The 27219-nt window shown below is 45.8% G+C and overlaps 1 protein-coding gene across 1 annotated transcript in view; it reads right to left on the reverse strand.

Moving 5' to 3' along the window:
- The window catches only part of LOC106572902 (E3 ubiquitin-protein ligase UBR4), a 159279-nt gene that overhangs the window by 6825 nt on the left and 125235 nt on the right, over window positions 1–27219 (reverse strand). Inside the window, 8 exon segments of the mRNA XM_082962270.1 lie at window positions 179–304; window positions 1178–1320; window positions 24490–24603; window positions 24946–25164; window positions 25316–25415; window positions 25975–26148; window positions 26526–26716; window positions 27024–27140. Of these exon segments, the coding sequence (XP_082818396.1) occupies window positions 179–304; window positions 1178–1320; window positions 24490–24603; window positions 24946–25164; window positions 25316–25415; window positions 25975–26148; window positions 26526–26716; window positions 27024–27140 (1184 nt within the window).

A 27219-nucleotide genomic window follows, 5' to 3' on the forward strand; every position in this document is an offset into this window, starting at 1 on the left:
AGCCGTTATAGACTCTTAAGTCAAGGAAGTAGAGAGGCTGGAGTTAACCAGACTAGCTCAACTCTACTGTCAAGCCAAAAGCTTTGTTCATGTTTTCAGAAAGGCAACACACGTTCTTCTGGCACTTTTTAACTCCGTTATGTATCTCCTGCAACAATTTCAAGTGAGTTGGTCACACCTGGCCAGGCAGGTGGCGAAGGCTGATTCTGGGACGTGAGGCCCCCAGACAGGAAGCAGTCCATTGCACTTGGTGTTGGCGTTTTGCAACGCAGCACTCTCCCACTCCTCCCGCCCGCGAGCAAGTCTGAATACAGGACGGAGAGAGAGAAAGCACGGTTACATGCACACACAATAATACAATTATTGTGGATAGTCAGATTAATAAAATAGTTTGTTTCAAACTGACAGCAGTCGTAGTGGACTATGTTAAAGTGCGACACAGTGCTGTATCCCTGATGCGCGGTGTGTGTGTGTGTGTGTGTGTGTGTGTGTGCGCGTACTAACCTGACGGCTGCGAGGTGACAGTCGTAGTGGACTATGTTAAAGTGCGACACAGTGCTGTAACCCTGATGCGCGTGTGTGTGTGTGTGTGTGTCTGTGTGTGTGTGTGTGTGTGTGTGTGTGTGTGCGCGTACTAACCTGACGGCTGCGAGGTGACAGTTGTAGTGGACTATGTTAAAGTGCGACACAGTGCTGTATCCCTGATGCGTGTGTGTGTGTGTGTGTGCACGTACTAACCTGACGGCTGCGAGGTGACAGTCGTAGTGGACTATGTTAAAGTGCGACACAGTGCTGTATCCCTGATGCGCGTGTGTGTGTGTGTGTGTGTGTGTGTGTGTGTGTGTGTGCGCGCGCTACTAACCTGACGGCTGCGAGGTGACAGTCGTAGTGGACTATGTTAAAGTGCGACACAGTGCTGTATCCCTGATGCGTGTGTGTGTGTGTGTGTGCGCACGTACTAACCTGACGGCTGCGAGGTGACAGTCGTAGTGGACTATGTTAAAGTGCGACACAGTGCTGTATCCCTGATGCGCGTGTGTGTGTGTGTGTGTGTGTGTGTGTGCGCGTACTAACCTGACGGCTGCGAGGTGACAGTCGTAGTGGACTATGTTAAAGTGCGACACAGTGCTGTATCCCTGATGCGTGTGTGTGTGTGTGTGTGTGTGCGCGTACTAACCTGACGGCTGCGAGGTGACAGTCGTAGTGGACTATGTTAAAGTGCGACACAGTGCTGTATCCCTGCTGCTTGCGAGGCTTGTTCTCAAAGTCCTCCAGGGCCACGCGCTTGGTAAAGGTGTAGATCCCCAGCACCTTGGTCGGCTAGTAGGGGACAAAGATAAGGAAGTATAGCACTTAACAATTGATAAAAGATGCATTGAAATAATAACTAACACATGAACGGGGCTTCCCTGTTCCCTGTGGCTCAGTTGGTAGAGCATGGTGTTTGCAACGCCAGCATGGTGTGTGCAACGCCAGGGTTGTGGGTTCGATTCCCACGGGGGGCCAGTACAAAAACAAAATGCATGAAATGAAATGTATGCATTCACTACTGTAAGTCGCTCTGGATAAGGGTGTCTGCTAAATGGCGTAAATGTAAAATGGCATACATTTGGAATAAACTAACATTTCATATGAAAATAAAACAGTTTTAGTCACAGCCAAGAGTGGATTTGTCCATACATTTCACCAATACATTTAAACATTAAGGCCAGAGGGGGTGTGGTATATGTAATAAAATATATATATTTTTGTCATACCCATGGTATACGGTTTGATATACCACGGCTTTCAGCCAATCAGCATCCAGGGCTCGAACCACCCAGTTACTAATACAGGTGAATGTGGGGAGGGAGCCGCAGGTGTACAGGTAGGTAACGACTGCCTGCCCATGAGGGCGTTAGGCGCTGCGCCCCTCTTGAGAATGGTACAAATATTTAAAAAAAATGCTCCAAAATATATTGTTCAAAACAAGCTGTTCAGTTACTACTCTGCCCCTCAGTGACGGCCAGCAGCAGCGGCTCTGCCTCCGCTATAGGACGTGAAAACATTGATTTGATTGTTTTGCCAGCTATTTACTCTGAGGGGGGAACTGCTCCAATGAAAATCGCAGGATTTCATAGCATAAATTATAACAGAACAAAGTTAATGGACTGTCTTGGGGGTGCTCAAATGTCCGTCAAATCAGAACTTCTGGTTCTGCTGTAGTCTCCATCCAAATGAGTCCCTCTCGTCAGACAGCTTACTTCCCCTTCCACACCTGAGACTCAGGTACCGATGGCGCTAAAGCGATGGCGCTAAAGCTAATTGTAAATAAATGATCGTAACAGTGATGGGAGCCTAGGAACTGATCATCTGGACAACTACATTCAACAAGTGTCTAAGGACAGAGAGATACACTAGCTAGAACATTTCATTGCGGATCTGGTAGGACAAAAAAAAAACATGGATAATTGTATTGTTTCCCCCCTCATGTAGTTTATGAGGTTCTAGTGTATGTGACAGGGCGACATGTGTGGACTAAAAACAGCATAAAACCACAAAGCTTGATCAAACTAATTTACAGTAAGTTTGAGAAACACTGAGAAATAGTTAACTAGTAAACTCAAATTCGCTAGCTATATAACTAGCTTGTAGCTTGCTTGCGTGCTAGTTATCTCCCATGCAAATTTCAAAGTCTAATCTAAACTCATATCTGACTAACCCTGAAATATGAAGTCATTTTAGAAAAGAAAGTTACCTGGCTTGCGCATCATGCTTTGCGACATGTTAGCGTACCATCCCCAGTTAGATCATGCGTTACCGCTTATTGCATCCGTGCTTGTTGCGTTTCACCCCGGTGCACTTGTTCGTTCGTTCACGACGTGAGCTGGCTGCTTTTTCTAAATAATACATTGAATCTGTTCAAAACGGCGGCAGCATGTGGTCATTCGGTTTTTGACATGCAAAAAGTGATATAGGTGTATTTATGCGGTAGTTCAAATGCACAGATCGCTTTATATATATATATATATATAATTTCCCTCGAAGAAACTACTGGTAGTTCGAAAATCTTGGCATCTTGTCAAGGTTTCAGGTTTTGTACATGTACACTGAACACCTTCCTAATATTGAGCCGCACCCAGTCTCAATTTGCCGGGGTCCATGGAGTCTACAAGGTGTTTGTTGAAAGCGTTTCCACAGGGATGCTGACCCATGTTGACTCCAACGCTTCACACAATTGTGTCAAGTTGGCTGGATGTCCTTTGGGTGGTGGACCATTATTGTTACACACAATAAACCTTTGAGTGTGGAAAAACTCAGCAGCGTTGCAGTTCTTGACACAAACCGGTGTGCCTGGCACCTACTACCATACCCTGTTCAAAGACACTTAAATATTTAGTCTTGGCCATTCATGCTCTGAATGGCACACATACACAATCAATGTCTCAATTGTCTCAAGGATTAAAAATCTTGTATCCCTCTCTACAGATACAGCAGGTCAGTCCTGGTAGAGTGTTGTTATGTTACCTGGAACTTGTATCCCTCTCTACAGATACAGCAGGTCAGTCCTGGTAGAGTGTTATGTTACCTGGAACTTGTATCCCTCTCTACAGATACAGCAGGTCAGTCCTGGTAGAGTGTTGTTATGTTACCTGGAACTTGTATCCCTCTCTACAGATACAGCAGGTCAGTCCTGGTAGAGTGTTGTTATGTTACCTGGAACTTGTATCCCTCTCTACAGATACAGCAGGTCAGTCCTGGTAGAGTGTTGTTATGTTACCTGGAACTTGTATCCCTCTCTACAGATACAGCAGGTCAGTCCTGGTAGAGTGTTGTGTGTTACCTGGAACTTGTATCCCTCTCTACAGATACAGCAGGTCAGTCCTGGTAGAGTGTTGTTATGTTACCTGGAACTTGTATCCCTCTCTACAGATACAGCAGGTCAGTCCTGGTAGAGTGTTGTTATGTTACCTGGAACTTGTATCCCTCTCTACAGATGCAGCAGGTCAGTCCTGGTAGAGTGTTGTTATGTTACCTGGAACTTGTATCCCTCTCTACAGATGCAGCAGGTCAGTCCTGGTAGAGTGTTGTTGTTATGTTACCTGGAACTTGTATCCCTCTCTACAGATGCAGCAGGTCAGTCCTGGTAGAGTGTTGTTATGTTACCTGGAACTTGTATCCCTCTCTACAGATACAGCAGGTCAGTCCTGGTAGAGTGTTGTTATGTTACCTGGAACTTGTATCCCTCTCTACAGATGCAGCAGGTCAGTCCTGGTAGAGTGTTGTTATGTTACCTGGAACTTGTATCCCTCTCTACAGATACAGCAGGTCAGTCCTGGTAGAGTGTTGTTATGTTACCTGGAACTTGTATCCCTCTCTACAGATACAGCAGGTCAGTCCTGGTAGAGTGTTGTTGTTATGTTACCTGGAACTTGTATCCCTCTCTACAGATACAGCAGGTCAGTCCTGGTAGAGTGTTGTTATGTTACCTGGAACTTGTATCCCTCTCTACAGATACAGCAGGTCAGTCCTGGTAGAGTGTTGTTATGTTACCTGGAACTTGTATCCCTCTCTACAGATGCAGCAGGTCAGTCCTGGTAGAGTGTTGTTGTTATGTTACCTGGAACTTGTATCCCTCTCTACAGATGCAGCAGGTCAGTCCTGGTAGAGTGTTGTTATGTTACCTGGAACTTGTATCCCTCTCTACAGATACAGCAGGTCAGTCCTGGTAGAGTGTTGTTATGTTACCTGGAACTTGTATCCCTCTCTACAGATGCAGCAGGTCAGTCCTGGTAGAGTGTTGTTATGTTACCTGGAACTTGTATCCCTCTCTACAGATACAGCAGGTCAGTCCTGGTAGAGTGTTGTTGTTATGTTACCTGGAACTTGTATCCCTCTCTACAGATACAGCAGGTCAGTCCTGGTAGAGTGTTGTTATGTTACCTGGAACTTGTATCCCTCTCTACAGATACAGCAGGTCAGTCCTGGTAGAGTGTTGTTATGTTACCTGGAACTTGTATCCCTCTCTACAGATACAGCAGGTCAGTCCTGGTAGAGTGTTGTTGTTATGTTACCTGGAACTTGTATCCCTCTCTACAGATACAGCAGGTCAGTCCTGGTAGAGTGTTGTTATGTTACCTGGAACTTGTATCCCTCTCTACAGATGCAGCAGGTCAGTCCTGGTAGAGTGTTGTTATGTTACCTGGAACTTGTATCCCTCTCTACAGATACAGCAGGTCAGTCCTGGTAGAGTGTTGTGATGTTACCTGGAACTTGTATCCCTCTCTACAGATACAGCAGGTCAGTCCTGGTAGAGTGTTGTTATGTTACCTGGAACTTGTATCCCTCTCTACAGATACAGCAGGTCAGTCCTGGTAGAGTGTTGTGTGTTACCTGGAACTTGTATCCCTCTCTACAGATACAGCAGGTCAGTCCTGGTAGAGTGTTGTTATGTTACCTGGAACTTGTATCCCTCTCTACAGATACAGCAGGTCAGTCCTGGTAGAGTGTTGTTATGTTACCTGGAACTTGTATCCCTCTCTACAGATGCAGCAGGTCAGTCCTGGTAGAGTGTTGTTATGTTACCTGGAACTTGTATCCCTCTCTACAGATACAGCAGGTCAGTCCTGGTAGAGTGTTGTTATGTTACCTGGAACTTGTATCCCTCTCTACAGATGCAGCAGGTCAGTCCTGGTAGAGTGTTGTTATGTTACCTGGAACTTGTATCCCTCTCTACAGATACAGCAGGTCAGTCCTGGTAGAGTGTTGTTATGTTACCTGGAACTTGTATCCCTCTCTACAGATACAGCAGGTCAGTCCTGGTAGAGTGTTGTTGTTATGTTACCTGGAACTTGTATCCCTCTCTACAGATACAGCAGGTCAGTCCTGGTAGAGTGTTGTTATGTTACCTGGAACTTGTATCCCTCTCTACAGATACAGCAGGTCAGTCCTGGTAGAGTGTTGTGTGTTACCTGGAACTTGTATCCCTCTCTACAGATACAGCAGGTCAGTCCTGGTAGAGTGTTGTTATGTTACCTGGAACTTGTATCCCTCTCTACAGATACAGCAGGTCAGTCCTGGTAGAGTGTTGTTATGTTACCTGGAACTTGTATCCCTCTCTACAGATACAGCAGGTCAGTCCTGGTAGAGTGTTGTTATGTTACCTGGAACTTGTATCCCTCTCTACAGATACAGCAGGTCAGTCCTGGTAGAGTGTTGTTATGTTACCTGGAACTTGTATCCCTCTCTACAGATACAGCAGGTCAGTCCTGGTAGAGTGTTGTTATGTTACCTGGAACTTGTATCCCTCTCTACAGATACAGCAGGTCAGTCCTGGTAGAGTGTTGTTATGTTACCTGGAACTTGTATCCCTCTCTACAGATACAGCAGGTCAGTGTTACCTGGAACTTGTATCCCTCTCTACAGATGCAGCAGGTCAGTCCTGGTAGAGTGTTGTTATGTTACCTGGAACTTGTATCCCTCTCTACAGATACAGCAGGTCAGTCCTGGTAGAGTGTTGTTATGTTACCTGGAACTTGTATCCCTCTCTACAGATACAGCAGGTCAGTCCTGGTAGAGTGTTGTTATGTTACCTGGAACTTGTATCCCTCTCTACAGATACAGCAGGTCAGTCCTGGTAGAGTGTTGTTATGTTACCTGGAACTTGTATCCCTCTCTACAGATACAGCAGGTCAGTCCTGGTAGAGTGTTGTTATGTTACCTGGAACTTGTATCCCTCTCTACAGATACAGCAGGTCAGTCCTGGTAGAGTGTTGTTATGTTACCTGGAACTTGTATCCCTCTCTACAGATGCAGCAGGTCAGTCCTGGTAGAGTGTTGTTGTTATGTTACCTGGAACTTGTATCCCTCTCTACAGATACAGCAGGTCAGTCCTGGTAGAGTGTTGTTATGTTACCTGGAACTTGTATCCCTCTCTACAGATGCAGCAGGTCAGTCCTGGTAGAGTGTTGTTGTTATGTTACCTGGAACTTGTATCCCTCTCTACAGATGCAGCAGGTCAGTCCTGGTAGAGTGTTATGTTACCTGGAACTTGTATCCCTCTCTACAGATACAGCAGGTCAGTCCTGGTAGAGTGTTATGTTACCTGGAACTTGTATCCCTCTCTACAGATGCAGCAGGTCAGTCCTGGTAGAGTGTTGTTATGTTACCTGGAACTTGTATCCCTCTCTACAGATGCAGCAGGTCAGTCCTGGTAGAGTGTTGTTATGTTACCTGGAACTTGTATCCCTCTCTACAGATACAGCAGGTCAGTCCTGGTAGAGTGTTGTTATGTTACCTGGAACTTGTATCCCTCTCTACAGATGCAGCAGGTCAGTCCTGGTAGAGTGTTGTTATGTTACCTGGAACTTGTATCCCTCTCTACAGATACAGCAGGTCAGTCCTGGTAGAGTGTTGTTGTTATGTTACCTGGAACTTGTATCCCTCTCTACAGATGCAGCAGGTCAGTCCTGGTAGAGTGTTGTTATGTTACCTGGAACTTGTATCCCTCTCTACAGATACAGCAGGTCAGTCCTGGTAGAGTGTTGTTGTTATGTTACCTGGAACTTGTATCCCTCTCTACAGATACAGCAGGTCAGTCCTGGTAGAGTGTTGTTATGTTACCTGGAACTTGTATCCCTCTCTACAGATACAGCAGGTCAGTCCTGGTAGAGTGTTGTGTGTTACCTGGAACTTGTATCCCTCTCTACAGATACAGCAGGTCAGTCCTGGTAGAGTGTTGTTATGTTACCTGGAACTTGTATCCCTCTCTACAGATGCAGCAGGTCAGTCCTGGTAGAGTGTTGTTATGTTACCTGGAACTTGTATCCCTCTCTACAGATACAGCAGGTCAGTCCTGGTAGAGTGTTGTTATGTTACCTGGAACTTGTATCCCTCTCTACAGATACAGCAGGTCAGTCCTGGTAGAGTGTTGTTATGTTACCTGGAACTTGTATCCCTCTCTACAGATACAGCAGGTCAGTCCTGGTAGAGTGTTGTTGTTATGTTACCTGGAACTTGTATCCCTCTCTACAGATACAGCAGGTCAGTCCTGGTAGAGTGTTGTTGTTATGTTACCTGGAACTTGTATCCCTCTCTACAGATACAGCAGGTCAGTCCTGGTAGAGTGTTGTTGTTATGTTACCTGGAACTTGTATCCCTCTCTACAGATACAGCAGGTCAGTCCTGGTAGAGTGTTGTTATGTTACCTGGAACTTGTATCCCTCTCTACAGATGCAGCAGGTCAGTCCTGGTAGAGTGTTGTTATGTTACCTGGAACTTGTATCCCTCTCTACAGATACAGCAGGTCAGTCCTGGTAGAGTGTTGTGATGTTACCTGGAACTTGTATCCCTCTCTACAGATACAGCAGGTCAGTCCTGGTAGAGTGTTGTGTGTTACCTGGAACTTGTATCCCTCTCTACAGATACAGCAGGTCAGTCCTGGTAGAGTGTTGTTGTTATGTTACCTGGAACTTGTATCCCTCTCTACAGATACAGCAGGTCAGTCCTGGTAGAGTGTTGTTGTTATGTTACCTGGAACTTGTATCCCTCTCTACAGATACAGCAGGTCAGTCCTGGTAGAGTGTTGTTGTTATGTTACCTGGAACTTGTATCCCTCTCTACAGATGCAGCAGGTCAGTCCTGGTAGAGTGTTATGTTACCTGGAACTTGTATCCCTCTCTACAGATGCAGCAGGTCAGTCCTGGTAGAGTGTTGTTGTTATGTTACCTGGAACTTGTATCCCTCTCTACAGATACAGCAGGTCAGTCCTGGTAGAGTGTTGTTATGTTACCTGGAACTTGTATCCCTCTCTACAGATACAGCAGGTCAGTCCTGGTAGAGTGTTGTTATGTTACCTGGAACTTGTATCCCTCTCTACAGATACAGCAGGTCAGTCCTGGTAGAGTGTTGTTATGTTACCTGGAACTTGTATCCCTCTCTACAGATACAGCAGGTCAGTCCTGGTAGAGTGTTGTTATGTTACCTGGAACTTGTATCCCTCTCTACAGATACAGCAGGTCAGTCCTGGTAGAGTGTTGTTATGTTACCTGGAACTTGTATCCCTCTCTACAGATACAGCAGGTCAGTCCTGGTAGAGTGTTGTTATGTTACCTGGAACTTGTATCCCTCTCTACAGATACAGCAGGTCAGTCCTGGTAGAGGTGTTGTTATGTTACCTGGAACTTGTATCCCTCTCTACAGATGCAGCAGGTCAGTCCTGGTAGAGTGTTGTTGTTATGTTACCTGGAACTTGTATCCCTCTCTACAGATACAGCAGGTCAGTCCTGGTAGAGTGTTGTTATGTTACCTGGAACTTGTATCCCTCTCTACAGATACAGCAGGTCAGTCCTGGTAGAGTGTTGTTATGTTACCTGGAACTTGTATCCCTCTCTACAGATACAGCAGGTCAGTCCTGGTAGAGTGTTATGTTACCTGGAACTTGTATCCCTCTCTACAGATGCAGCAGGTCAGTCCTGGTAGAGTGTTGTTATGTTACCTGGAACTTGTATCCCTCTCTACAGATACAGCAGGTCAGTCCTGGTAGAGTGTTGTTATGTTACCTGGAACTTGTATCCCTCTCTACAGATACAGCAGGTCAGTCCTGGTAGAGTGTTGTTGTTATGTTACCTGGAACTTGTATCCCTCTCTACAGATACAGCAGGTCAGTCCTGGTAGAGTGTTGTATGTTACCTGGAACTTGTATCCCTCTCTACAGATACAGCAGGTCAGTCCTGGTAGAGTGTTGTTATGTTACCTGGAACTTGTATCCCTCTCTACAGATACAGCAGGTCAGTCCTGGTAGAGTGTTGTGTGTTACCTGGAACTTGTATCCCTCTCTACAGATACAGCAGGTCAGTCCTGGTAGAGTGTTGTTATGTTACCTGGAACTTGTATCCCTCTCTACAGATACAGCAGGTCAGTCCTGGTAGAGTGTTGTGTGTTACCTGGAACTTGTATCCCTCTCTACAGATACAGCAGGTCAGTCCTGGTAGAGTGTTGTTATGTTACCTGGAACTTGTATCCCTCTCTACAGATACAGCAGGTCAGTCCTGGTAGAGTGTTGTTGTGTTACCTGGAACTTGTATCCCTCTCTACAGATACAGCAGGTCAGTCCTGGTAGAGTGTTGTTGTTATGTTACCTGGAACTTGTATCCCTCTCTACAGATACAGCAGGTCAGTCCTGGTAGAGTGTTGTTATGTTACCTGGAACTTGTATCCCTCTCTACAGATGCAGCAGGTCAGTCCTGGTAGAGTGTTGTTATGTTACCTGGAACTTGTATCCCTCTCTACAGATGCAGCAGGTCAGTCCTGGTAGAGTGTTGTTGTTATGTTACCTGGAACTTGTATCCCTCTCTACAGATACAGCAGGTCAGTCCTGGTAGAGTGTTGTTATGTTACCTGGAACTTGTATCCCTCTCTACAGATGCAGCAGGTCAGTCCTGGTAGAGTGTTGTTATGTTACCTGGAACTTGTATCCCTCTCTACAGATACAGCAGGTCAGTCCTGGTAGAGTGTTGTTATGTTACCTGGAACTTGTATCCCTCTCTACAGATGCAGCAGGTCAGTCCTGGTAGAGTGTTGTTATGTTACCTGGAACTTGTATCCCTCTCTACAGATACAGCAGGTCAGTCCTGGTAGAGTGTTGTATGTTACCTGGAACTTGTATCCCTCTCTACAGATACAGCAGGTCAGTCCTGGTAGAGTGTTGTTATGTTACCTGGAACTTGTATCCCTCTCTACAGATACAGCAGGTCAGTCCTGGTAGAGTGTTGTTATGTTACCTGGAACTTGTATCCCTCTCTACAGATACAGCAGGTCAGTCCTGGTAGAGTGTTGTTGTTATGTTACCTGGAACTTGTATCCCTCTCTACAGATGCAGCAGGTCAGTCCTGGTAGAGTGTTGATGTTACCTGGAACTTGTATCCCTCTCTACAGATACAGCAGGTCAGTCCTGGTAGAGTGTTGTATGTTACCTGGAACTTGTATCCCTCTCTACAGATACAGCAGGTCAGTCCTGGTAGAGTGTTGTTATGTTACCTGGAACTTGTATCCCTCTCTACAGATGCAGCAGGTCAGTCCTGGTAGAGTGTTGTTATGTTACCTGGAACTTGTATCCCTCTCTACAGATACAGCAGGTCAGTCCTGGTAGAGTGTTGTTATGTTACCTGGAACTTGTATCCCTCTCTACAGATGCAGCAGGTCAGTCCTGGTAGAGTGTTGTTGTATGTTACCTGGAACTTGTATCCCTCTCTACAGATACAGCAGGTCAGTCCTGGTAGAGTGTTGTTATGTTACCTGGAACTTGTATCCCTCTCTACAGATGCAGCAGGTCAGTCCTGGTAGAGTGTTGTTATGTTACCTGGAACTTGTATCCCTCTCTACAGATACAGCAGGTCAGTCCTGGTAGAGTGTTGTTGTTATGTTACCTGGAACTTGTATCCCTCTCTACAGATACAGCAGGTCAGTCCTGGTAGAGTGTTGTTATGTTACCTGGAACTTGTATCCCTCTCTACAGATACAGCAGGTCAGTCCTGGTAGAGTGTTGTTATGTTACCTGGAACTTGTATCCCTCTCTACAGATACAGCAGGTCAGTCCTGGTAGAGTGTTATGTTACCTGGAACTTGTATCCCTCTCTACAGATACAGCAGGTCAGTCCTGGTAGAGTGTTGTTATGTTACCTGGAACTTGTATCCCTCTCTACAGATACAGCAGGTCAGTCCTGGTAGAGTGTTGTTATGTTACCTGGAACTTGTATCCCTCTCTACAGATACAGCAGGTCAGTCCTGGTAGAGTGTTGTTGTTATGTTACCTGGAACTTGTATCCCTCTCTACAGATACAGCAGGTCAGTCCTGGTAGAGTGTTGTTGTTATGTTACCTGGAACTTGTATCCCTCTCTACAGATACAGCAGGTCAGTCCTGGTAGAGTGTTGTTATGTTACCTGGAACTTGTATCCCTCTCTACAGATACAGCAGGTCAGTCCTGGTAGAGTGTTGTTATGTTACCTGGAACTTGTATCCCTCTCTACAGATACAGCAGGTCAGTCCTGGTAGAGTGTTGTTATGTTACCTGGAACTTGTATCCCTCTCTACAGATACAGCAGGTCAGTCCTGGTAGAGTGTTGTTATGTTACCTGGAACTTGTATCCCTCTCTACAGATGCAGCAGGTCAGTCCTGGTAGAGTGTTGTTATGTTACCTGGAACTTGTATCCCTCTCTACAGATACAGCAGGTCAGTCCTGGTAGAGTGTTGTTATGTTACCTGGAACTTGTATCCCTCTCTACAGATACAGCAGGTCAGTCCTGGTAGAGTGTTGTTGTTATGTTACCTGGAACTTGTATCCCTCTCTACAGATACAGCAGGTCAGTCCTGGTAGAGTGTTGTTATGTTACCTGGAACTTGTATCCCTCTCTACAGATACAGCAGGTCAGTCCTGGTAGAGTGTTGTTGTTATGTTACCTGGAACTTGTATCCCTCTCTACAGATACAGCAGGTCAGTCCTGGTAGAGTGTTGTTGTTATGTTACCTGGAACTTGTATCCCTCTCTACAGATACAGCAGGTCAGTCCTGGTAGAGTGTTGTTATGTTACCTGGAACTTGTATCCCTCTCTACAGATACAGCAGGTCAGTCCTGGTAGAGTGTTGTTATGTTACCTGGAACTTGTATCCCTCTCTACAGATACAGCAGGTCAGTCCTGGTAGAGTGTTGTTATGTTACCTGGAACTTGTATCCCTCTCTACAGATACAGCAGGTCAGTCCTGGTAGAGTGTTGTTATGTTACCTGGAACTTGTATCCCTCTCTACAGATACAGCAGGTCAGTCCTGGTAGAGTGTTGTTATGTTACCTGGAACTTGTATCCCTCTCTACAGATACAGCAGGTCAGTCCTGGTAGAGTGTTGTTATGTTACCTGGAACTTGTATCCCTCTCTACAGATACAGCAGGTCAGTCCTGGTAGAGTGTTGTTATGTTACCTGGAACTTGTATCCCTCTCTACAGATACAGCAGGTCAGTCCTGGTAGAGTGTTGTTATGTTACCTGGAACTTGTATCCCTCTCTACAGATACAGCAGGTCAGTCCTGGTAGAGTGTTGTTATGTTACCTGGAACTTGTATCCCTCTCTACAGATACAGCAGGTCAGTCCTGGTAGAGTGTTGTTATGTTACCTGGAACTTGTATCCCTCTCTACAGATACAGCAGGTCAGTCCTGGTAGAGTGTTGTGTTATGTTACCTGGAACTTGTATCCCTCTCTACAGATACAGCAGGTCAGTCCTGGTAGAGTGTTGTTGTTATGTTACCTGGAACTTGTATCCCTCTCTACAGATACAGCAGGTCAGTCCTGGTAGAGTGTTGTATGTTACCTGGAACTTGTATCCCTCTCTACAGATGCAGCAGGTCAGTCCTGGTAGAGTGTTGTTATGTTACCTGGAACTTGTATCCCTCTCTACAGATACAGCAGGTCAGTCCTGGTAGAGTGTTGTTATGTTACCTGGAACTTGTATCCCTCTCTACAGATGCAGCAGGTCAGTCCTGGTAGAGTGTTGTTATGTTACCTGGAACTTGTATCCCTCTCTACAGATGCAGCAGGTCAGTCCTGGTAGAGTGTTGTTATGTTACCTGGAACTTGTATCCCTCTCTACAGATACAGCAGGTCAGTCCTGGTAGAGTGTTGTTGTTATGTTACCTGGAACTTGTATCCCTCTCTACAGATACAGCAGGTCAGTCCTGGTAGAGTGTTGTTATGTTACCTGGAACTTGTATCCCTCTCTACAGATACAGCAGGTCAGTCCTGGTAGAGTGTTGTGTGTTACCTGGAACTTGTATCCCTCTCTACAGATACAGCAGGTCAGTCCTGGTAGAGTGTTGTTATGTTACCTGGAACTTGTATCCCTCTCTACAGATACAGCAGGTCAGTCCTGGTAGAGTGTTGTTATGTTACCTGGAACTTGTATCCCTCTCTACAGATACAGCAGGTCAGTCCTGGTAGAGTGTTGTTGTTATGTTACCTGGAACTTGTATCCCTCTCTACAGATACAGCAGGTCAGTCCTGGTAGAGTGTTGTTATGTTACCTGGAACTTGTATCCCTCTCTACAGATACAGCAGGTCAGTCCTGGTAGAGTGTTGTTATGTTACCTGGAACTTGTATCCCTCTCTACAGATACAGCAGGTCAGTCCTGGTAGAGTGTTGTTATGTTACCTGGAACTTGTATCCCTCTCTACAGATACAGCAGGTCAGTCCTGGTAGAGTGTTGTTATGTTACCTGGAACTTGTATCCCTCTCTACAGATACAGCAGGTCAGTCCTGGTAGAGTGTTGTTGTATGTTACCTGGAACTTGTATCCCTCTCTACAGATACAGCAGGTCAGTCCTGGTAGAGTGTTGTTATGTTACCTGGAACTTGTATCCCTCTCTACAGATACAGCAGGTCAGTCCTGGTAGAGTGTTGTTATGTTACCTGGAACTTGTATCCCTCTCTACAGATACAGCAGGTCAGTCCTGGTAGAGTGTTGTTATGTTACCTGGAACTTGTATCCCTCTCTACAGATACAGCAGGTCAGTCCTGGTAGAGTGTTGTTATGTTACCTGGAACTTGTATCCCTCTCTACAGATACAGCAGGTCAGTCCTGGTAGAGTGTTGTTATGTTACCTGGAACTTGTATCCCTCTCTACAGATACAGCAGGTCAGTCCTGGTAGAGTGTTGTTATGTTACCTGGAACTTGTATCCCTCTCTACAGATACAGCAGGTCAGTCCTGGTAGAGTGTTGTTATGTTACCTGGAACTTGTATCCCTCTCTACAGATACAGCAGGTCAGTCCTGGTAGAGTGTTGTTGTTATGTTACCTGGAACTTGTATCCCTCTCTACAGATACAGCAGGTCAGTCCTGGTAGAGTGTTGTTGTTATGTTACCTGGAACTTGTATCCCTCTCTACAGATACAGCAGGTCAGTCCTGGTAGAGTGTTGTTGTTATGTTACCTGGAACTTGTATCCCTCTCTACAGATACAGCAGGTCAGTCCTGGTAGAGTGTTGTTATGTTACCTGGAACTTGTATCCCTCTCTACAGATACAGCAGGTCAGTCCTGGTAGAGTGTTGTTATGTTACCTGGAACTTGTATCCCTCTCTACAGATACAGCAGGTCAGTCCTGGTAGAGTGTTATGTTACCTGGAACTTGTATCCCTCTCTACAGATACAGCAGGTCAGTCCTGGTAGAGTGTTGTGATGTTACCTGGAACTTGTATCCCTCTCTACAGATACAGCAGGTCAGTCCTGGTAGAGTGTTGTTATGTTACCTGGAACTTGTATCCCTCTCTACAGATACAGCAGGTCAGTCCTGGTAGAGTGTTGTTATGTTACCTGGAACTTGTATCCCTCTCTACAGATACAGCAGGTCAGTCCTGGTAGAGTGTTGTTATGTTACCTGGAACTTGTATCCCTCTCTACAGATACAGCAGGTCAGTCCTGGTAGAGTGTTGTTATGTTACCTGGAACTTGTATCCCTCTCTACAGATACAGCAGGTCAGTCCTGGTAGAGTGTTGTTATGTTACCTGGAACTTGTATCCCTCTCTACAGATACAGCAGGTCAGTCCTGGTAGAGTGTTGTTGTTATGTTACCTGGAACTTGTATCCCTCTCTACAGATACAGCAGGTCAGTCCTGGTAGAGTGTTGTTATGTTACCTGGAACTTGTATCCCTCTCTACAGATACAGCAGGTCAGTCCTGGTAGAGTGTTGTTATGTTACCTGGAACTTGTATCCCTCTCTACAGATACAGCAGGTCAGTCCTGGTAGAGTGTTGTTATGTTACCTGGAACTTGTATCCCTCTCTACAGATACAGCAGGTCAGTCCTGGTAGAGTGTTGTTATGTTACCTGGAACTTGTATCCCTCTCTACAGATGCAGCAGGTCAGTCCTGGTAGAGTGTTGTTGTTATGTTACCTGGAACTTGTATCCCTCTCTACAGATACAGCAGGTCAGTCCTGGTAGAGTGTTGTTGTTATGTTACCTGGAACTTGTATCCCTCTCTACAGATGCAGCAGGTCAGTCCTGGTAGAGTGTTATGTTACCTGGAACTTGTATCCCTCTCTACAGATACAGCAGGTCAGTCCTGGTAGAGTGTTATGTTACCTGGAACTTGTATCCCTCTCTACAGATGCAGCAGGTCAGTCCTGGTAGAGTGTTGTTATGTTACCTGGAACTTGTATCCCTCTCTACAGATGCAGCAGGTCAGTCCTGGTAGAGTGTTGTTATGTTACCTGGAACTTGTATCCCTCTCTACAGATACAGCAGGTCAGTCCTGGTAGAGTGTTGTTATGTTACCTGGAACTTGTATCCCTCTCTACAGATGCAGCAGGTCAGTCCTGGTAGAGTGTTGTTATGTTACCTGGAACTTGTATCCCTCTCTACAGATACAGCAGGTCAGTCCTGGTAGAGTGTTGTTGTTATGTTACCTGGAACTTGTATCCCTCTCTACAGATGCAGCAGGTCAGTCCTGGTAGAGTGTTGTTATGTTACCTGGAACTTGTATCCCTCTCTACAGATACAGCAGGTCAGTCCTGGTAGAGTGTTGTTGTTATGTTACCTGGAACTTGTATCCCTCTCTACAGATACAGCAGGTCAGTCCTGGTAGAGTGTTGTTATGTTACCTGGAACTTGTATCCCTCTCTACAGATACAGCAGGTCAGTCCTGGTAGAGTGTTGTTGTGTTACCTGGAACTTGTATCCCTCTCTACAGATACAGCAGGTCAGTCCTGGTAGAGTGTTGTTATGTTACCTGGAACTTGTATCCCTCTCTACAGATGCAGCAGGTCAGTCCTGGTAGAGTGTTGTTATGTTACCTGGAACTTGTATCCCTCTCTACAGATACAGCAGGTCAGTCCTGGTAGAGTGTTGTTGTATGTTACCTGGAACTTGTATCCCTCTCTACAGATACAGCAGGTCAGTCCTGGTAGAGTGTTGTTATGTTACCTGGAACTTGTATCCCTCTCTACAGATACAGCAGGTCAGTCCTGGTAGAGTGTTGTTATGTTACCTGGAACTTGTATCCCTCTCTACAGATACAGCAGGTCAGTCCTGGTAGAGTGTTGTTATGTTACCTGGAACTTGTATCCCTCTCTACAGATGCAGCAGGTCAGTCCTGGTAGAGTGTTATGTTACCTGGAACTTGTATCCCTCTCTACAGATACAGCAGGTCAGTCCTGGTAGAGTGTGTATGTTACCTGGAACTTGTATCCCTCTCTACAGATGCAGCAGGTCAGTCCTGGTAGAGTGTTGTGTGTTACCTGGAACTTGTATCCCTCTCTACAGATGCAGCAGGTCAGTCCTGGTAGAGTGTGTTATGTTACCTGGAACTTGTATCCCTCTCTACAGATGCAGCAGGTCAGTCCTGGTAGAGTGTGTTATGTTACCTGGAACTTGTATCCCTCTCTACAGATACAGCAGGTCAGTCCTGGTAGAGTGTTATGTTACCTGGAACTTGTATCCCTCTCTACAGATACAGCAGGTCAGTCCTGGTAGAGTGTTGTTGTTATGTTACCTGGAACTTGTATCCCTCTCTACAGATACAGCAGGTCAGTCCTGGTAGAGTGTTGTTGTTATGTTACCTGGAACTTGTATCCCTCTCTACAGATACAGCAGGTCAGTCCTGGTAGAGTGTTGTTATGTTACCTGGAACTTGTATCCCTCTCTACAGATACAGCAGGTCAGTCCTGGTAGAGTGTTGTTATGTTACCTGGAACTTGTATCCCTCTCTACAGATACAGCAGGTCAGTCCTGGTAGAGTGTTATGTTACCTGGAACTTGTATCCCTCTCTACAGATGCAGCAGGTCAGTCCTGGTAGAGTGTTGTTATGTTACCTGGAACTTGTATCCCTCTCTACAGATGCAGCAGGTCAGTCCTGGTAGAGTGTTGTTGTTATGTTACCTGGAACTTGTATCCCTCTCTACAGATGCAGCAGGTCAGTCCTGGTAGAGTGTTGTTATGTTACCTGGAACTTGTATCCCTCTCTACAGATACAGCAGGTCAGTCCTGGTAGAGTGTTGTTGTTATGTTACCTGGAACTTGTATCCCTCTCTACAGATACAGCAGGTCAGTCCTGGTAGAGTGTTGTTATGTTACCTGGAACTTGTATCCCTCTCTACAGATGCAGCAGGTCAGTCCTGGTAGAGTGTTGTTATGTTACCTGGAACTTGTATCCCTCTCTACAGATACAGCAGGTCAGTCCTGGTAGAGTGTTGTGTGTTACCTGGAACTTGTATCCCTCTCTACAGATACAGCAGGTCAGTCCTGGTAGAGTGTTGTGTGTTACCTGGAACTTGTATCCCTCTCTACAGATACAGCAGGTCAGTCCTGGTAGAGTGTTGTTGTTATGTTACCTGGAACTTGTATCCCTCTCTACAGATACAGCAGGTCAGTCCTGGTAGAGTGTTGTTGTTATGTTACCTGGAACTTGTATCCCTCTCTACAGATACAGCAGGTCAGTCCTGGTAGAGTGTTGTTGTTATGTTACCTGGAACTTGTATCCCTCTCTACAGATACAGCAGGTCAGTCCTGGTAGAGTGTTGTTGTTATGTTACCTGGAACTTGTATCCCTCTCTACAGATGCAGCAGGTCAGTCCTGGTAGAGTGTTGTTGTTATGTTACCTGGAACTTGTATCCCTCTCTACAGATGCAGCAGGTCAGTCCTGGTAGAGTGTTATGTTACCTGGAACTTGTATCCCTCTCTACAGATGCAGCAGGTCAGTCCTGGTAGAGTGTTGTTATGTTACCTGGAACTTGTATCCCTCTCTACAGATACAGCAGGTCAGTCCTGGTAGAGTGTTGTTATGTTACCTGGAACTTGTATCCCTCTCTACAGATACAGCAGGTCAGTCCTGGTAGAGTGTTGTTATGTTACCTGGAACTTGTATCCCTCTCTACAGATACAGCAGGTCAGTCCTGGTAGAGTGTTGTTATGTTACCTGGAACTTGTATCCCTCTCTACAGATACAGCAGGTCAGTCCTGGTAGAGTGTTGTTATGTTACCTGGAACTTGTATCCCTCTCTACAGATACAGCAGGTCAGTCCTGGTAGAGTGTTGTTATGTTACCTGGAACTTGTATCCCTCTCTACAGATGCAGCAGGTCAGTCCTGGTAGAGTGTTGTTGTGTTACCTGGAACTTGTATCCCTCTCTACAGATGCAGCAGGTCAGTCCTGGTAGAGTGTTGTTGTGTTACCTGGAACTTGTATCCCTCTCTACAGATACAGCAGGTCAGTCCTGGTAGAGTGTTGTTGTTATGTTACCTGGAACTTGTATCCCTCTCTACAGATACAGCAGGTCAGTCCTGGTAGAGTGTTGTTATGTTACCTGGAACTTGTATCCCTCTCTACAGATACAGCAGGTCAGTCCTGGTAGAGTGTTGTTATGTTACCTGGAACTTGTATCCCTCTCTACAGATACAGCAGGTCAGTCCTGGTAGAGTGTTGTTATGTTACCTGGAACTTGTATCCCTCTCTACAGATACAGCAGGTTAGTCCTGGTAGAGTGTTGTTGTTATGTTACCTGGAACTTGTATCCCTCTCTACAGATGCAGCAGGTCAGTCCTGGTAGAGTGTTGTTGTTATGTTACCTGGAACTTGTATCCCTCTCTACAGATACAGCAGGTCAGTCCTGGTAGAGTGTTGTTATGTTACCTGGAACTTGTATCCCTCTCTACAGATGCAGCAGGTCAGTCCTGGTAGAGTGTTGTTGTTATGTTACCTGGAACTTGTATCCCTCTCTACAGATGCAGCAGGTCAGTCCTGGTAGAGTGTTGTTATGTTACCTGGAACTTGTATCCCTCTCTACAGATACAGCAGGTCAGTCCTGGTAGAGTGTTGTGTTATGTTACCTGGAACTTGTATCCCTCTCTACAGATACAGCAGGTCAGTCCTGGTAGAGTGTTGTTATGTTACCTGGAACTTGTATCCCTCTCTACAGATGCAGCAGGTCAGTCCTGGTAGAGTGTTGTTATGTTACCTGGAACTTGTATCCCTCTCTACAGATACAGCAGGTCAGTCCTGGTAGAGTGTTGTTATGTTACCTGGAACTTGTATCCCTCTCTACAGATACAGCAGGTCAGTCCTGGTAGAGTGTTGTGTGTTACCTGGAACTTGTATCCCTCTCTACAGATACAGCAGGTCAGTCCTGGTAGAGTGTTGTTGATGTTACCTGGAACTTGTATCCCTCTCTACAGATACAGCAGGTCAGTCCTGGTAGAGTGTTGTTGTATGTTACCTGGAACTTGTATCCCTCTCTACAGATACAGCAGGTCAGTCCTGGTAGAGTGTTGTTGTTATGTTACCTGGAACTTGTATCCCTCTCTACAGATACAGCAGGTCAGTCCTGGTAGAGTGTTGTTGTTATGTTACCTGGAACTTGTATCCCTCTCTACAGATGCAGCAGGTCAGTCCTGGTAGAGTGTTGTTGTTATGTTACCTGGAACTTGTATCCCTCTCTACAGATGCAGCAGGTCAGTCCTGGTAGAGTGTTTATGTTACCTGGAACTTGTATCCCTCTCTACAGATGCAGCAGGTCAGTCCTGGTAGAGTGTTGTTATGTTACCTGGAACTTGTATCCCTCTCTACAGATACAGCAGGTCAGTCCTGGTAGAGTGTTGTTATGTTACCTGGAACTTGTATCCCTCTCTACAGATACAGCAGGTCAGTCCTGGTAGAGTGTTGTTATGTTACCTGGAACTTGTATCCCTCTCTACAGATACAGCAGGTCAGTCCTGGTAGAGTGTTGTTATGTTACCTGGAACTTGTATCCCTCTCTACAGATACAGCAGGTCAGTCCTGGTAGAGTGTTGTTATGTTACCTGGAACTTGTATCCCTCTCTACAGATACAGCAGGTCAGTCCTGGTAGAGTGTTGTTATGTTACCTGGAACTTGTATCCCTCTCTACAGATACAGCAGGTCAGTCCTGGTAGAGTGTGTATGTTACCTGGAACTTGTATCCCTCTCTACAGATGCAGCAGGTCAGTCCTGGTAGAGTGTTGTTGTGTGTTACCTGGAACTTGTATCCCTCTCTACAGATACAGCAGGTCAGTCCTGGTAGAGTGTTGTTGTTATGTTACCTGGAACTTGTATCCCTCTCTACAGATACAGCAGGTCAGTCCTGGTAGAGTGTTGTTATGTTACCTGGAACTTGTATCCCTCTCTACAGATGCAGCAGGTCAGTCCTGGTAGAGTGTTGTTATGTTACCTGGAACTTGTATCCCTCTCTACAGATACAGCAGGTCAGTCCTGGTAGAGTGTTGTTGTTATGTTACCTGGAACTTGTATCCCTCTCTACAGATACAGCAGGTCAGTCCTGGTAGAGTGTTGTTGTTATGTTACCTGGAACTTGTATCCCTCTCTACAGATACAGCAGGTCAGTCCTGGTAGAGTGTTGTTATGTTACCTGGAACTTGTATCCCTCTCTACAGATACAGCAGGTCAGTCCTGGTAGAGTGTTGTTATGTTACCTGGAACTTGTATCCCTCTCTACAGATGCAGCAGGTCAGTCCTGGTAGAGTGTTGTTATGTTACCTGGAACTTGTATCCCTCTCTACAGATACAGCAGGTCAGTCCTGGTAGAGTGTTGTTATGTTACCTGGAACTTGTATCCCTCTCTACAGATACAGCAGGTCAGTCCTGGTAGAGTGTTGTTATGTTACCTGGAACTTGTATCCCTCTCTACAGATACAGCAGGTCAGTCCTGGTAGAGTGTTGTTATGTTACCTGGAACTTGTATCCCTCTCTACAGATACAGCAGGTCAGTCCTGGTAGAGTGTTGTTATGTTACCTGGAACTTGTATCCCTCTCTACAGATGCAGCAGGTCAGTCCTGGTAGAGTGTTGTGTGTTACCTGGAACTTGTATCCCTCTCTACAGATACAGCAGGTCAGTCCTGGTAGAGTGTTATGTTACCTGGAACTTGTATCCCTCTCTACAGATACAGCAGGTCAGTCCTGGTAGAGTGTTATGTTACCTGGAACTTGTATCCCTCTCTACAGATGCAGCAGGTCAGTCCTGGTAGAGTGTTGTTGTGTGTTACCTGGAACTTGTATCCCTCTCTACAGATACAGCAGGTCAGTCCTGGTAGAGTGTTGTTGTTATGTTACCTGGAACTTGTATCCCTCTCTACAGATACAGCAGGTCAGTCCTGGTAGAGTGTTGTTATGTTACCTGGAACTTGTATCCCTCTCTACAGATGCAGCAGGTCAGTCCTGGTAGAGTGTTGTTATGTTACCTGGAACTTGTATCCCTCTCTACAGATACAGCAGGTCAGTCCTGGTAGAGTGTTGTTGTTATGTTACCTGGAACTTGTATCCCTCTCTACAGATACAGCAGGTCAGTCCTGGTAGAGTGTTGTTGTTATGTTACCTGGAACTTGTATCCCTCTCTACAGATACAGCAGGTCAGTCCTGGTAGAGTGTTGTTATGTTACCTGGAACTTGTATCCCTCTCTACAGATACAGCAGGTCAGTCCTGGTAGAGTGTTGTTATGTTACCTGGAACTTGTATCCCTCTCTACAGATGCAGCAGGTCAGTCCTGGTAGAGTGTTGTTATGTTACCTGGAACTTGTATCCCTCTCTACAGATACAGCAGGTCAGTCCTGGTAGAGTGTTGTTATGTTACCTGGAACTTGTATCCCTCTCTACAGATACAGCAGGTCAGTCCTGGTAGAGTGTTGTTATGTTACCTGGAACTTGTATCCCTCTCTACAGATACAGCAGGTCAGTCCTGGTAGAGTGTTGTTATGTTACCTGGAACTTGTATCCCTCTCTACAGATACAGCAGGTCAGTCCTGGTAGAGTGTTGTTATGTTACCTGGAACTTGTATCCCTCTCTACAGATGCAGCAGGTCAGTCCTGGTAGAGTGTTGTGTGTTACCTGGAACTTGTATCCCTCTCTACAGATACAGCAGGTCAGTCCTGGTAGAGGGTGTTATGTTACCTGGAACTTGTATCCCTCTCTACAGATACAGCAGGTCAGTCCTGGTAGAGTGTTATGTTACCTGGAACTTGTATCCCTCTCTACAGATGCAGCAGGTCAGTCCTGGTAGAGTGTTGTTGTGTGTTACCTGGAACTTGTATCCCTCTCTACAGATACAGCAGGTCAGTCCTGGTAGAGTGTTGTTGTTATGTTACCTGGAACTTGTATCCCTCTCTACAGATACAGCAGGTCAGTCCTGGTAGAGTGTTGTTATGTTACCTGGAACTTGTATCCCTCTCTACAGATGCAGCAGGTCAGTCCTGGTAGAGTGTTGTTATGTTACCTGGAACTTGTATCCCTCTCTACAGATACAGCAGGTCAGTCCTGGTAGAGTGTTGTTGTTATGTTACCTGGAACTTGTATCCCTCTCTACAGATACAGCAGGTCAGTCCTGGTAGAGTGTTGTTGTTATGTTACCTGGAACTTGTATCCCTCTCTACAGATACAGCAGGTCAGTCCTGGTAGAGTGTTGTTATGTTACCTGGAACTTGTATCCCTCTCTACAGATACAGCAGGTCAGTCCTGGTAGAGTGTTGTTATGTTACCTGGAACTTGTATCCCTCTCTACAGATGCAGCAGGTCAGTCCTGGTAGAGTGTTGTTATGTTACCTGGAACTTGTATCCCTCTCTACAGATACAGCAGGTCAGTCCTGGTAGAGTGTTGTTATGTTACCTGGAACTTGTATCCCTCTCTACAGATACAGCAGGTCAGTCCTGGTAGAGTGTTGTTATGTTACCTGGAACTTGTATCCCTCTCTACAGATACAGCAGGTCAGTCCTGGTAGAGTGTTGTTATGTTACCTGGAACTTGTATCCCTCTCTACAGATACAGCAGGTCAGTCCTGGTAGAGTGTTGTTATGTTACCTGGAACTTGTATCCCTCTCTACAGATGCAGCAGGTCAGTCCTGGTAGAGTGTTGTGTGTTACCTGGAACTTGTATCCCTCTCTACAGATACAGCAGGTCAGTCCTGGTAGAGTGTTATGTTACCTGGAACTTGTATCCCTCTCTACAGATACAGCAGGTCAGTCCTGGTAGAGTGTTGTTATGTTACCTGGAACTTGTATCCCTCTCTACAGATACAGCAGGTCAGTCCTGGTAGAGTGTTGTTGTTATGTTACCTGGAACTTGTATCCCTCTCTACAGATACAGCAGGTCAGTCCTGGTAGAGTGTTGTTATGTTACCTGGAACTTGTATCCCTCTCTACAGATACAGCAGGTCAGTCCTGGTAGAGTGTTGTTATGTTACCTGGAACTTGTATCCCTCTCTACAGATACAGCAGGTCAGTCCTGGTAGAGTGTTGTTATGTTACCTGGAACTTGTATCCCTCTCTACAGATACAGCAGGTCAGTCCTGGTAGAGTGTTGTTATGTTACCTGGAACTTGTATCCCTCTCTACAGATACAGCAGGTCAGTCCTGGTAGAGTGTTGTTATGTTACCTGGAACTTGTATCCCTCTCTACAGATGCAGCAGGTCAGTCCTGGTAGAGTGTTGTTGTTATGTTACCTGGAACTTGTATCCCTCTCTACAGATGCAGCAGGTCAGTCCTGGCTCCTCTATCAGCTCCTCCATCTGCTTCAACAACGACGTCTTGGTCACCACCTGGCCCTTCTCATTGGTCTGAAACACATAACAGCCAATTACCAACCTGGATTAGCTTCCTGTTTCTTAATTATAAATCAGGGCCTTGTTGGGAAGAAAGGAAGAATAGAATCCCATTGGAATCTTTCCAAGACTCTCCAAGGAAGATTTTTCCCACAAATCTCAGGATCTCTAATGGGTCTGGCTGGGCTCAGAGAAAGCAGCATGTAGGTCTTTTTAGCTATTGAATGGTTTGGACTGCTTACGTCACCTCCCTCCTCATCACCTACAGTCGTGACCAGAAACCCACACCAGAACTTGTTCTTCCAACCCCTCCACCTATGGTCCGGTTAACCCCCATGTTCCCAGTCAGTAACCTACCGTCATGCCCAGTGTCCCCAGAGCTTTCTGTCTCATGGCCATTGCCATGCGTTTCTTCTCGGCCCGTGTCTCCCTGCGAGCGGCGTCTATCTTCAGGTTGACCTCAGCGTGCTCCCTCAGCGCCTCCAGAAGGTTCTCTGCCAGTGTCCCAATACCCTCGTCACTAGATACCTGCTCCAGCTTGTGAAGGTTAGTGATGGAGTCTGTCCCGATTAGCATCTGGTTGAGAGACAGATGACGTTGTTCAGAAAAGTTTAGCACGGGCAGGAAATCTAACACTAGATTATATACATTCCCCCCTTAATAACAGATGTTTGTTTCAAAACGTTTTGCTACAGTGTGCCCTAGTGAACATGACCCAGGTGTGTACCTGTGTAGGTGGGTGCTGGGTGGCCAGGCCTCGGAGCAGTCTGAGGATGAAGGGTAGAGCTGGACGAGAGAGGAACTTCTTCCACACGTCAGCATCCAGACTGGAGGGAAGGAGAGGAGAGAGGTCAGTGGCGTTTCACATTCTGTGAAGTTGGGAGTTGTTTTGGATATAGATTTGAAGAGTTTAATTAAACCCCCCCCCCCCCCCCCCCAAAAAAAATGTATCTCTCTCTTTGTTTTCAGAAATGTTATCAGTGTTTAGAAAACCATTAGCCTGGTCTCAGATCTGTTTTGAGATAATTACTGTGATCATTCCCAAAGGAGTTGGCAGTAAAACACCAAGCAATCTGAGACCAGGCTACTTTGGGACAACTCTTGCCTTAGAAAGGGCTAGAATATGTTCTTCCCTGTGACTCAGTTGGTAGAGCATGGTGTGTGCAATGCCAGGGTTGTGGGTTCGATTCCCACGGGGGGCCAGTACAAAAAAAAAAAAAAAAATGCATGAAATGAAATGTATGAAATGTATGTATTCACTACTGTAAGTCACTCTGGATAAGAGCATCTGCTAAATGACTAAAATGTAAATGTAATATATATACATGTAATTGATGGGTTTTTGTGATCAGTGTTTATAAAGTTTACGAGGCCCATCCAGCTTACTTTTTGGCGTTGGGGATGTGTTTCTTCATGTAGTCCAGGGCACTCTGTGTGATGCCTTTCTGCAGTATCAGGTCTTTGAGTTGGTGTCCGTTGCTGTTGTTCTTGATGCCAGCAGCGATCTTACAGAAGCAGTCTATGAAGACCTTATCATCAGCACTATGCTCCTCGTCGTACCTGGAACACACAGCGGGACAAAAGGTGAATCATGTGAATAAAACCATACACTTGTAAAGACAAATTCACACTTTACTGCTACTACTACTGCTGCTACTGCTACTACTACTACTGCTGCTGCTACTACTGCTGCTACTACTGCTACTACTGCTACTGCTGCTACTGCTGCTACTACTGCTACTACTGCTGCTACTACTGCTACTACTACTACTACTACTACTACTACTACTACTACTACTGCTACTACTACTGCTACTACTACTACTACTACTACTACTGCTACTGCTACTGCTACTGCTACTGCTGCTACTGCTACTACTACTGCTACTGCTACTGCTACTACTGCTGCTAGTACTAAACCCAGTTTGGATTTATACTTGTCGAAGCTGCAGCAGGGTTTAAATCTCTCCACTAGGATCCTCATCTTCTCCAGTTCTCCAAAGGACAGGTACGGTATGATCCGCAGGAGACCCTGCAGAACACTGGGGTTGGAACGGACAAATGGCGTGTTGATCTGGTCCAGCAGCATCACCAGCTGGTCCTTGTCCCCTGTTAACAACAGGTTACCCTGGAGGGGGGGGGGGGGGAAGAGAGAGAGGCAATACACTTTAGCTTCATGGAACAACACGTTAAGGAGAGAAAGAGCTAAGAGAATTGTACTTTCAGTAGTTTGGAGCCACCAACTCCGATTCTTCCATCTGAAAACATTTGACAGGGTAAGTAACTAGACAAAATGTATTTAGTTTGGTCTAAAAACAACTTGGATGGAACATAGAATAAATGTATGTACTGTTTGACCAGGATATCCACTTTGCAACACTTTCCAAGGTACCAGGACAGGATGTTCGTCCAAGCGCTGCCAGCCTCAGTCTCACCTTGTCCTCTGAGATCTCAGCGTTGGCCTCATCCAGAATGATCTCCATGATGCTGAGGACCTGCTCTGCTATGGACGCTCCTCCACTGTCCTTACTCTCCTGCTCAGCAACCAACGCCTACAGAGGAAGAAAAACAAATATATATATATATATATATATATATATATATATATATATATATGGCCACACTCTGGTC

The sequence above is a fragment of the Salmo salar genome, chromosome 15 (genome assembly GCF_965601325.2).
Source record: "Salmo salar chromosome 15, fSalSal1, whole genome shotgun sequence".
Lineage (NCBI taxonomy): Eukaryota > Metazoa > Chordata > Actinopteri > Salmoniformes > Salmonidae > Salmo > Salmo salar.